At 39.3% G+C, this 12,414-nt stretch overlaps 1 protein-coding gene across 7 annotated transcripts in view; it reads left to right on the top strand.

Annotated features, from left to right (window-relative positions):
* The window catches only part of DSE (dermatan sulfate epimerase), a 45,842-nt gene that overhangs the window by 25,354 nt on the left and 8,074 nt on the right, over positions 1 to 12,414 (top strand). For all 7 annotated transcript variants that reach the window (XM_051792135.1, XM_051792136.1, XM_051792134.1 and 4 more), the window contains 3 exons: positions 3,441 to 3,680; positions 5,397 to 5,604; positions 7,642 to 12,379. In XM_051792135.1, the coding sequence (XP_051648095.1) occupies positions 3,441 to 3,680; positions 5,397 to 5,604; positions 7,642 to 9,406 (2,213 nt within the window). In that variant the 3' untranslated portion in view covers positions 9,407 to 12,379. The remainder of the gene's footprint in view (positions 1 to 3,440; positions 3,681 to 5,396; positions 5,605 to 7,641; positions 12,380 to 12,414) is intronic.

The following is a 12,414-nucleotide window of genomic DNA, read 5'->3' as shown; positions in this document are numbered from 1 at the left end:
TGCACTTGGTCTCCTAACACAATGCATTGAAAGGTCAGCGGTCAGAAACACCCCACACTTTGAGCTGGGAGCTAGAAAACAGGATAACCTGGAATTTTGTCCAAGACTTCTGTCTCCTGCGAGAGCTGCAAAAGTGTAACTTTACCAACACAAAGGCCACAGCTCAGGACCTTTCTTTCCATCAGTCTTTTCTATGGAGATAAGCAGGACTTTACTTTTTTTCCTCTGAATTCTACCTTTGCATTCCACAACCATCATCCAAGAGGTGTCTGTTCCAGGTGTCCTTTTCTTTTCTTTGGGGACTTAAAACCATCCTTCCCGCTTCCAACTTGAAGACCCTGACCAGTTGATTTGAATGCTCTTCATAGGGGCTATCCCTCTCCTCCTGTCTAAGTGATACACAGTGTAAATGAGAATGCAAGTCACAGAGTCAGTGAGAGAGAGCACGTAAGTGATCCTGACTTTAAACCCCATAGGTACTTCGGCTGAGAGGTGGAAGTCAGCTCCTGCTTTTATAAGAATGAATTAGTATTTTATCAGGTGGTTGTTTAATATGTGCTACAAGTATTTTGAAAACATGATTCCCAGTGGAACTACTTACTTGCTGCAAATCAAGGAAATTGTAGTTTCTGGATACTGATGATGTTGCCAGGCTGTTCAGCTCTGCCAGGCAAAGGCACATCTGCACATCGTTGGAGCTTTCAAATGCCCAAAGAAGTGTGACAAAAAATTGTGGCACCGACTGTATTTGCAGGGTCATCTTCTTGTCAAGTGCTTGTGGGAACAAGCACATTGACTGATATGTATATGCTGAGAAGCATCAAGAGCATGTGTGGAAGTTATTCCCTATCCTCCTGTCTTGCTGTCTACAGATTGAAGACTCAGGCCATGTTGATTCATTGGGTTTTGCTAAATTTCATAAAATTCCATCCTTCCCCAAGCCTTCATTAGTACAGAAAGCTGGCAGTTTGCAAGATGACTTTGCTTTTCATTAGAATATAGACCATAAGTATGCTTTGTGCCAAACAATAGTAACATCACAAAGTTGGGCAATATTTCTTTTGCTAAAGATTGGTGAGGGTTATTTGGGGGGAAAATAGAAAGGAAAAAAGCAGCAAATTTATGAATTCTTGAGCAATTTGGAAAATAGTGGTAATATTTCAAATGAAAATAGGTCAATACAGACTGTATATTTCTAAACTAAAGTTCTATTGTTTTCAATATAGAGCAACTTTATTTTTTAAAAAATGGAAACATAAATGAAGTTTTTCTATTGGTCTAAGACAAAAGGAAGATTTTTTTTAAAAACTATCATTCCAATATGAAAGGCTTAATCTGAAGAAATTAAAAAAAAGGAATGGGAGAAAGAGAATGAACATAATATACTTCCTGTATCAGGTACATAGCAATTGCAAATAATGTATCCCAGTGTTGACCTTTCTTACAAAAAGTTTAAATTCCAGTTAATAACTTTAAACACAATTAAGCTATTGAAGCTTCCAGAGACAAATAGCCAGACTTAATAGATAGACTAAATAGATAGACTTATAAGCCTGTAAACATTGCCATAAGACTGAAAAAAAAGAATTTGAATGACTCCTAGCACATGCATGTATTGAAGACTTTATACTCAGACACTCAGATATTCAAAATAGAAACTTGAGTTAGGCCTTGATATATCTAGTAGATACATGGTTTATATCCTGCTAAGTTTAGGTGAGATTAGTTGTGGTTTGTTGTGTAGCCTGACAGAGCGTTGAGTCTTTTACTTTTTTTCGTTTCAGGGTGTTCTTTTAGTATACTACGAGTATAGCACTACAGCATAGATGTACACTAAGTAAACAGAACATTAATACATTGCAGTGGTAAATGCACCGTGCTGAACCCTGGCAAATAACATTCTTGCAGCAGTCAAAAACCAGCTTTTATGGCTGTTATGTCATAAGGGAAAACAAGAGCGAGAACATTCAGGATTTTATTCCAGTAGACTGATGTGCTGCCAACTCCATCAGAGTAATGAAGTAGTGTCATGATATCTGTAAGTAAAGTAAGCGGAAATAAGTAGTATCACCTGTCCCTGTTACTCAGGCCTTCCCCATCATAGTTTTCTTTTTAGCCAGCCAATAAAATTACCATGTTGGACTCAGGTTGTCTGTTTTGTTTAGATAGTGCTATTTTTTTTTTACTCTGTTGACTGAGCAGGATTTGGCAGCCTTGACTAGCAGGATGTCAGAATTGCTCATCACTCTGCTGAGCAAAAATACAGTATTTGTGCCAATGAGAGGAAACACTTTGTAACAGGATTGAATGTAGGTCCTACTCCTGTAGCCTGGCACATGGGCTTCATTCAGCAGGCACCGCTTCACCACACCATGGGGTAGAATGTTTGCCAGCTGGGCTTTGCTATAGGATGGAATTAAGTCTGGCTAAATCTGTGTTCAGACACTGAGTTGGGAGAACACTAAGTTGCCACATAGAAGCACAAGGCAAATGATCTCTGTTTAGTCCTACTTTTCTTGCTACTCAATCCAAAAGAAAATAAGAGAAGGCACGTAGCCTTTCCTCTGCTGGGTTCCATGTGCTGACTTCTGCAATACATAAATGCAGTACTGAGGCTGTTGTGCTTGTGCTTAGTGAAGGCAGACAGGGCCTGAGAAGGTTTCTCGTGACCTCTTCCTATCTTTTGATTTGTGTAGAGCAGACCAAAATTGTAAAATCTATGAAATGCTTTTCTTTAGAGAAACTGTAACTGCTTAGAACTTGTATATTTGAAGGCTGAGAATTTACCTAGTTGGAAGATTTATTTTATTCTGGAATTGAGGAATCTGCTTTTGGAAGTAATCATGTAAAACTCTTCCAAAATAAATTATATTTGGATAACCCTTTGGATTGTACAGCAAACTGAAAATGTAACTAGAACAGAGAAGGTCTTAAAATAGAGCATGAGTTAGTAGAATATCAGTTAACTGTAGCTCAAGTGTGAACTTTTTTGCATTTTTAAACTCTAGGGATCTCCTTACCACACTGTCAATCCTGCCAGTAAAAATGACTGATTAGAATTGTTGCATTACTGGAGCCCTCTAGTGGGGCTATGGGTTTGTTTTCATAGGGCTTTAATTTGAAATGCAATAGTCTTGGCTTGGCTCTTCCTTTTTTCATGTCCTGAATTCATTAAAGAAATTTTCATTTTAAGTTGTAAAGCATAATCCTACATTATTAGCAAAAGATGTGTGGTAGATTTTACCCTACTCATGTGACCTTGCTTTACTGTGTTTAAGTACTGTTTCACCCTAGAACTACAGGGATGCTGCAGCAGTAGGTTGTATTATAGAGCTCTAGATTGCAGATTCCTTGCTGTAAAGGACACTGTGGAAGTACAAATGGCACCTTCTATGACCCGTTGCGTTCTAATTAGTTTTGCCAACGTCTTTTTCTTTCAGGTTACCTTCAGGAAGCTTACTTGTGGACCAAGCAGGTGTTGGCAATCATGGAGAAGTCAGTAGTCCTGCTGCAGGAGGTCACAGATGGCTCCCTCTATGAAGGGGTGGCTTATGGCAGCTACACAACCAGATCGCTCTTTCAGTACATGTTTCTTGTCCAAAGGCATTTTGACATCAATCACTTCAGCCACCCTTGGCTCAAGCAGCACTTTGCATTTATGTACAGGACTGTCCTGCCAGGTAGGTCCTTTGGGTAAATGAAGATGAATCTTCTAATTTTTGAAGCATCAATATATTTCATACTTGAAATAGGCCATTTTAAAACAACCACTGTACTTGGATTTTTTAAAATAAACATTTCCTTGGATTTTACCTTTATTGTTCATCAAAACAGTGACATCCTTGTTTATCACTGCTTATTAGAGATCAATTCTGGCTTTTAAAATTGGTGGAAATATCAAAACATCAGTTGGGAGAAAAAGCAATCCTTCAGAATTTGATTTCTGGTTTTCAAAGTTTGCTGGGGTTTTCTGTTTGAAAAATAATATTCTTTGAGATTCTTCTTGATTTTTTCCTTTGCCAAAAATTATTACACTGAAAGATTAGTTGAAAGAAATAGTAAATGATTATGCCAATGTAAAAGTACTAGTAAAGTATAAAAATTTTTTACATGATAACCAGTTTTCCACTAAACAGTAAAATAGATTTTTATGTCACATTTATTAAAATATTTTTATTATACTTTGAAAAAGTTATTTACTCAAATGATAAATTTTTGTGCTCAGTCCAGGGGTACATGAACCATTTTCATTTGTCAGTGTGAGAGTTTAACATAAATATCTGACAATCACTGATGGGTAAATTTTGAAGACTTTTTAGTATTTCTCTTGCTGTATCTCTCCACTGTCTTGCAATGTGTTTCAGCATCTCTGATTTGAAGTCCGAGTTGTGACCGAAAGATGAAGATATGCAAATACAAAACCATCTAGATTGCTGGTTTCTTCTTTCAGAAGAGATTTAGTTTCAGGAAGTCTTGCAAGTTTTTGATGATGGTTTTATCATATAATCATAGGATGGTTTGGGTTGGAGAGGACCTTAAAGATCATCTAATTCCAAGTCCCCTACTGTAGTCAGGGACACCTTCCACTAGCCCAGGTTGTTCAAAACCCGGTCCAGCCTGACCCGAACACTTCCAGGGACAGGGCATCCAGAACTTCTCTGGGCAACCTGTTCCAGTTCCTCACCATCCTCACAGGAAAGAGCTTCTTCCTTATATCTAAGCTAGGTCTACCCTCTTTCATTTTAAAGCTGTTACCCCTTGTGTTGTTTATTTTCAGGACAATTCATTAGGAACTTATGTTGCTCAAATTCCTGGTTAAAAAACTGTGATAACTTTCTTGGAATTTCAGATCTATCCATGTGGGGGGGGGCTGAGTGCAGCTTTGGCATAACAGTATAGGCACATAAGGAATTGTGCTGACTCCTTGTGAGACCTCAGGCATCCACTGGGGAGAGGTTCCAAAGAGCAAAATGAGCTCATGCTGACTGTTTCAAAGTGAAGCTGATTTTTTTTCCTTGAGGGCACCTCTGGTTTTTTGCTTTAGAGGGTATAGGTTCACATAAGAAAAGTGAAAGCTGTAAAGACAAAGAGGAAGTTACCTTTGCCAGATTTGAGTGAGGAGAAGAAGTATATGGGACATTGTATCTTACATTTAGTGTAGTACATTTTGTGTAGTGACTAGCCCAAAGCCAAAGAAGAAAGGTAAATATGCAAGTCAGCTGCAGCAGAAGGAAACAGCTGCTGTGTAACCTATTTAAGGTTCATTTACAAGCAAGTCTATAAACATCTGAAAAGGGTGCTTCTGTTTGTACCACTTGGCTTTACTGTCATGCTTTACAATCGCATATTTTTTGTTTATTTGTTCTTTATTACATTCCTTTTCGCTTTTTCCCCAGGGTTTCAGAGAACTGTGGCCATCGCGGATTCCAACTATAACTGGTTCTATGGGCCAGAGAGCCAGCTGGTGTTTCTCGACAAATTTGTCATGCGCAATGGCAGTGGAAACTGGTTGGCAGAGCAGATCAGAAGGAACCGAGTGGTGGAGGGCCCAGGGACACCATCCAAAGGGCAGAGGTGGTGCACTCTCCACACTGAATTTCTCTGGTATGAAAGGGAATGAGTGGGCTCAAAAGGAACCTGACAGCTGTTTGCTGTTAGTGATAATTCATTATCTTTAGATTTGTACTGTAGAAGCTGAGATCAGGCTGTCCATGTGCCACCCAGAGTCATTAGGCACAGAAGAACTTCTTCACTTAGCACAGATGCACTGTATGGGTTGCTACAGGGAACACCTTGGTCTTGTCCTACGTCTGCTTTTATGGTTTCTTTCCATTGTCTAGTGCTTTTATAGAATTGCTTGTATTGAATACAGGCAGTTCCAAAGGAACTGAAAATTTGCCTATATGTAGTCTTTTTTTTTTTTTATTTGGCCTGTTCTTATGTTTTTTAATCCTGTCGTGTTCTTTTATAATTAATTAGGTGAATATTTAAAGCATAGTTTTCTTTCAAAAGCCTTAAGAAATACTATGAACTTTCTTTTAAAAGCTAAAGTAATGTAAACAGTAAGGCTACTGTTAGCTGGTTTTGCACACTTACTTGCAAGTTATGCTTGAAAAAAAATGCCATGATAGATGACTAGATCCGTATTTTTCCATGTAATTTACAGCTCTGCTAACTTCTATGTCAATCTTCTAAAGGTAAGAAATTAAAAGATCCAAAAGGCCTTAGATACACATATGAATTCTCACAGTTTGTGGAGATAAGTACATTTTTGAGGAGTTAGTGTAGCTCTATTTCTCTCTCTTGCAAGAAAAATATTGTTGAATATCCGTTGTTCTGCATTTATGATATGCACATTAGAATGTGTTTGTTAGGCTTCAAGCAGCCTTCATCTTGTTATTTTCAAAATACAGAGTCTCTTCTCTGCAACCTCATTCCATAATTGTTTTCTCCTGCGTCTTCATGGAAATCCTGGGAATTTATGCTTAAAAAATTCATTTTGATGTAAAAAGGAAAGCAATTTTTAAGAGCACCTGAGTAAAAAAAAAAATTATCTGAGTATGCCAACAGTTGCCTTTGCCCTGTGCTGCAGTGTTGCTCTTGTGATGAGCGTGTCCATTTGCATTAGAGTTTCAGGGAAGACACCTGCTTTTAGAGGAATCTCCACCAAGGACTGGTACATACAGAGCAGGCTCACAGTGCTGGTTGGAATTACCCCAAGCCATATGCAGGACCTGAGCTGTGATGGTCTAGGGCCTGACAGAAGCTCCTGGTTAGATGTAGAGAATAAATCTGATGAGGAACCGTCTAACAGAAATATTACTGGGCTTAATGATGAGTTTGTTTATTTTGATTGCTAAAAAACAATGCCAGAAGGTTAGGTTTTCTTTTCCATGATTGTTCTGATTTGTTTTGGTTTTTTGCTGTTTTAACTCCCATAGATGAAATAAAGCAAAAATTTTAAGCATTGTAGCCTTTTCTGGAGTTAAGACCTCTCTTTACACCAAATGTCTTACATCTTCCAACTTATACAAGAAAACTATGTAAATTTTGCTTCAGCCTAGTTTAGAGAAAGCAACTAACATAACTAACTGACATAAATAATAAACATGTATCCTTTTCATTAATTTTTAATTTACTGCTAATTCTGCTTGAAGACTACAGACTTCTGTAATCATCATTTTGGGGAAACAGATACTGTGCTTCTCTTCGTTAAGTAGTCGATAAATAGATGCAAATGTTGATGTCTAGCGGAGAATAGACAGTGTCTACAGCCTGCTTCTAATTTGCCTTTTTAAAAGATCTGTATTGCATTCAGTAGTTTTATGAATATATAAGACCAAACATGGCTAGTTTGAAATTAGTGGTACTCTTATTTTTGAACTGCAGAGAAACTGCTTGCTTTAAATGCAGAGCAGATGCTTTCAGCTGTTATTCTGTAAAAAGTGTACAACAAATTTGTGCAGGGATTAGTATGATAAATATCATTACAACTATATGATTAGGAAGCATAATGAGGGCTTTATATTGTTGGCTTGCTCCTTGATATAACTATTGAATCATTTTTTGAGTTTTGTACAGGTTCTGCTAATGGAACTGGTCAAGTGGTTTTTAAACCCATTTTTCTCATCTTTTTGGCAGGTATGATGCAAGTTTGCGCTCCGTACCTCCACCAGACTATGGGGTTCCTAAGCTGCATTATTTTGAGGACTGGGGAGTAGTAACCTATGGAAGTGCTTTGCCGGCTGAAATCAACAGGCCTTTCCTTTCCTTCAAGTCAGGAAAGCTGGGAGGACGTGCAATATATGATATTGTTCATAAGAACAAGTACAAAGAGTGGATCAAGGGGTGGAGGAACTTTAACGCTGGCCATGAGCACCCGGACCAGAACTCCTTTACTTTCGCTCCCAATGGTGTACCTTTCATAACTGAAGCTCTGTATGGGCCAAAATATACTTTCTTTAATAATGTGTTGATGTTTTCCCCTGCTGTGTCTAAGAGCTGCTTCTCCCCATGGGAAGGGCAGATTACAGAAGACTGTTCCTCAAAGTGGCTTAAATATAAACATGACTTGGCTGGCGACTGTCAGGGACGAGTGGTTGCTGCCATGGAGAGAAGTGGGGTGGTTTTTATCAGGGGAGAAGGAGTGGGTGCATACAATCCGAAATTGAAGCTGAGAAAATTGCAACGAAACCTCATACTTCTCCATCCCCAGCTCCTCTTGCTAGTGGACCAAATCCACCTAGAAGATGACAGCCCTCTGGAGGCAGCGACCAGTTTCTTCCACAACGTGGATGTGCCTTTTGAAGAAACGGTTGTTGATGATGTCCACGGGGCCTTTATTAGGCACCGTGATGGGATATATAAGATGTACTGGATGGATGACACTGGCCACAGTGAGAAAGCCACCATTGCCTCAAGGATGTATCCCCGGGGCTACCCCTACAATGGAACAAACTATGTGAATGTAACGACCCTCTTGCGGCACCCGGTCACGAGGGCCATTTACCTTTTCATTGGGCCCTCTGTGGATGTGCAGAGCTTCACCGTCCGTGGGGATTCTCCACAGCTGGATGTTTTTGTTACCACTGGTGAGCATGCCTATGCGGTGTACCTATGGCCTGCCGAGGATGGGTCCCGCTCTGCCTTTGCACAGGTTATTGCAGACCGCCAGAAAATTGTCTTTGACCGAACCTCTGCCATTAGGAGCTCCGCGGTGCCAGAAGTGAAGGACTACATGGGGATCGTGGAGAGGAACCTGCAGCATTTTAAGCCTGTTTTCCAGCAGCTTGAGAAGCAGATCCTGTCTCGTGTGCGCAACACGGCTAGCTTTAGGAAGACTGCTGAGCGCCTGCTGAGGTTTTCAGATAAGAGACAGACAGAGGAGGCCATTGACAGGATATTTGCAATCTCACAGAGGCAGCAGCAGCAGCAGCGTGGCAAAGCAAAGAAAAACAGAAAGGTAGCCAAAGGCTACAAATTTGTTGATGCCGTTCCTGACATTTTTGCACAAATTGAGGTAAATGAAAGAAAAGTGCGACAAAAGGCACAGACTCAAGCACAAAAAGAGATGCCTGTAGATGAAGACGAGGAAATGAAAGATCTTCTGGATTTTGCAGATATCACTTATGTGAAGCACAAAACTGGGTTGTCAATCAAAGGCCGATCAGGGCTGGCACAGATGGTGACGACTGCTCGAAGTAGTGCTCCATCAATATCAGCTTCTTATACCCGCCTATTTCTAATTCTCAACATTGCTATTTTTTTTGTCATGTTAGCAATGCAGCTCACATATTTTCAGAAGGCCAAGAGACTGCATGGCCAAAGGTGTCTGTATGCAATACTTTTAGTAGACAGCTGTATATTATTGTGGCTGTATTCTTCCTGTTCTCAGTCACAATGTTAGCAGAAGACCTCTACTAGTTGACCAGTTTATGGTCATATATGTCTATGCAAAAGCATTAACCCTAATAGGGCCAAAGTTTATCTTCTTTTTTTTTCTGAAACATTCCAAAAACAGCTGGGCAAAGATTGCTTTCAGAGCAGAAGGGATGAAAGAATAGGGCAAGCAATGAATATCTCAGAAAACTAAGTACTTAATAAGTACTCCTCCTTTGGGTTTTCAGTTGGGCCTCACTTCTGAGAGAATGTTGGACTTTGTTCATCAGAGTTCAGTAATGTAAGTCATAATTAATTTTTTTGGTGAGAAGAGCCCTCTTAATAGATTTGTTTCTAAGGACTTTCTTTTTTATACAGAATTTGGTTTGCATGTAGTGAGTTTTCATTTCAGGCTGCTAGGGATGTCTCTGGACATTCTCTTAAGACAAGGACATTCAAACATAAGTGTACAAGTTGGATCTTAGCATTAGACTTCATTTCTCTCTGCCAAACCAAACAATGGTTCAATATGGTATAATTATTCACTCCTGTATAATTATTGCAGACCCTTATATCATGTTATTTCTTCCATGCTTTACAGTCTGGCACAGTGGGAAATGACAATCATGCCAGTACTTGCCAAGTGAGAGGCACAACACCTAGCAAGCAGTAGCAGAAGGTAAATACGGGGTTAACTCAAAGTAGAAAGGAACACAATTCTCAGGAAAAAAAAACCTTTATGTTTTAGCCAAGTCTAGACTGTAGAAAGCTGAATGCTGTAGGATCTGTTCTCCATTTTACAAAGTAGGGTTTCACGAAAGTTTTCTATAGTTTGAAGCATGTCTTAGTAGGGAAATAATGTCCTAGATCACTGCCCTTCCATATGCAATTGTAAAAATACAAACAAAGAACCAAAGCAATCCTGTGATAACCTCAGCAACTGTCAGTAAGGGGAAAAAAGTGTATTATGGAAGTATTTAATGTCTTTTTTCTGTTCACATGGCTAGAAAGAGGACAGTTAAAATTTTGTGTACAACCTGTTCTCTATAAAACACCAGCAAGGGTTCTGCAAGCTCTTGGTGGGTCCAGGTCAATTATTTGGGGATTAGTAGTAAATGGAATCATGCAGTTTATGACAAAAATAAGTTTGACATCTCCACATATATCCCCTTCTGTTCATTAAACTGATTTCAAGAATTCTTAGCTATTTGAGAGAATGGAAGGTCTATGGAATTGGGACATACCTGTATGTCTTTACAGAAAAACAATTCTTCCAGTACATTTGCTAAATAAAAGCTTTATGATTATGTCTATGGAAAAGTTGTTTGATTAAACTAATTTTCCTGGTAGTTACAGTAATGATGTTCATCAGCACTTGGTTCAAATCACAAACATGTTTCCTCTTCTTTACACCATTTAGATATATATTACCTACTTTACTCCTGTTAAGCCTTCTGCAAGTCTGTTTTGAAATGTGATAAGCTTTCCTTGTCTAAACAGCTTCAGTGAAGAGGTTCCAGCTACTGAGCCATTTCTGAGCAGTGTATTCATACATGTGCACATACTGCAGTCTTCAATGCCTGGATTTATTCAATGAAATTTGGTACCTTTGGTCTGAGCAAAGATTTAGGACGCCAGTTAATTTCTGATCCATGCAGTCATTGGAGTATGAAAGCCTACAGATAGTAACTTGGTCCATCTAGGACCTTGAAACACCTTGGAGACATACCTTCCCCTTTTCCCTAAGTGCAAAAGGCATATAAGGTGGTTAATTGTCTATTCCAACTCACCCACTTAATTGCTTAAGGCAAAGGGAGCTGAGCCTGGGAGCACTACCCAGTATAGCTCCACGTCTGTAGTGGTGCTTGCTGAAACAACTAACCTATGACAGGCTGTGGATTGCTGGAAATGTTAATTCTGCCTTTGCACTGTGATGACATGAAGACATGCAAAAATAGATGTTCTTATGTTCAATTTCAAAGACCCTGTTAGTTTCTCAATATTATTGACCACGAAACAGTGAAAAGTCAGGATTTTATTTCATGTATTTATTTCATGTCAAGATTTCATTTCACATTTATGCTGTGTCAGTTTGCTATTGCTTTGAACAATCAGCTATAGAAAGCCATCCTGTAGTCCAGAAGACTTTTGAGAAATACCTGCATTTCTTTGCTTTGTAGTGCGGCATTTGAATTCTAGTATGGGATTTGTGTAGCTGTCAAATGAAACTGCAGAATCACAGTCAAAATTACAGCTGTCAAATGAAACTGCAGAGACTAGAAAGTAGTCATAATGGTCATACCCATTAGCTCTCATTTACACTACATTTCTCTGCACTGTTCCAGCAGTGCAAAGGGGAAGAAGTGGTTGCAAGAGCTGCCAATGCTCACAGCCAGATGTTAAAGCAGCTTTTAAAGTGGACCAGCATTCAAATGAATGGTGTAAGTTCAGTGATACAGTGAAGGGAAATCAAGTGCACTGGTCTGTCCTCCTGAATGAGAGACTAGACCCATTTCAGCATAAAGTGTGCATTCAGGGGTTTTCCAGTCTCTGCCTGGTTTGCATCTAATACCTTTCTGTTGAGGATTTAGGAGTTATGTGTATATAACTGTCATTGCTTGCAGCTCTGAACTCCATTTGCAGAGATGTAACTGCAAATTAAGCCTTAATTGTGCTGAGTGTATTTTGGATACAAAAAGTATCCTGGGTACTTTCTTATTCTTTTCCAGGCTGGAACCTTTAAAAAGTCCCTCTGCAGTGGTTATGTAAGTTTTGTTTCCATTCATTTCCATTCTTGTCCCTCTCATTCATTACCAAGGATTGTAACCTTTTAATAAAATTTGAAACAAATAGAAGAACAGATGGTTCCATGCCGTCAGCAACTTGGACTGTTGGGTCACAGTAAAGCAGCAGTTCAAAGCCTCAGAGCATCAGATGACACTGTACATTGAAAAATCCAAGCTGCCCATGCTTCACTAGGAAGTGTGGTGAGGAAGAGCAGGTAAATGAGATCAGCCCAGGTAGCTCTACTGGCTT

Source organism: Manacus candei, unplaced genomic scaffold (assembly GCF_025592945.1).
Source record: "Manacus candei isolate 608988 ecotype Guabito, Panama unplaced genomic scaffold, ASM2559294v1 h1tg000034l, whole genome shotgun sequence".
Taxonomy (NCBI): domain Eukaryota; kingdom Metazoa; phylum Chordata; class Aves; order Passeriformes; family Pipridae; genus Manacus; species Manacus candei.
Note: the sequence above shows the minus strand (reverse complement) of the source record. Positions and strands in the feature narration are given on the sequence as shown.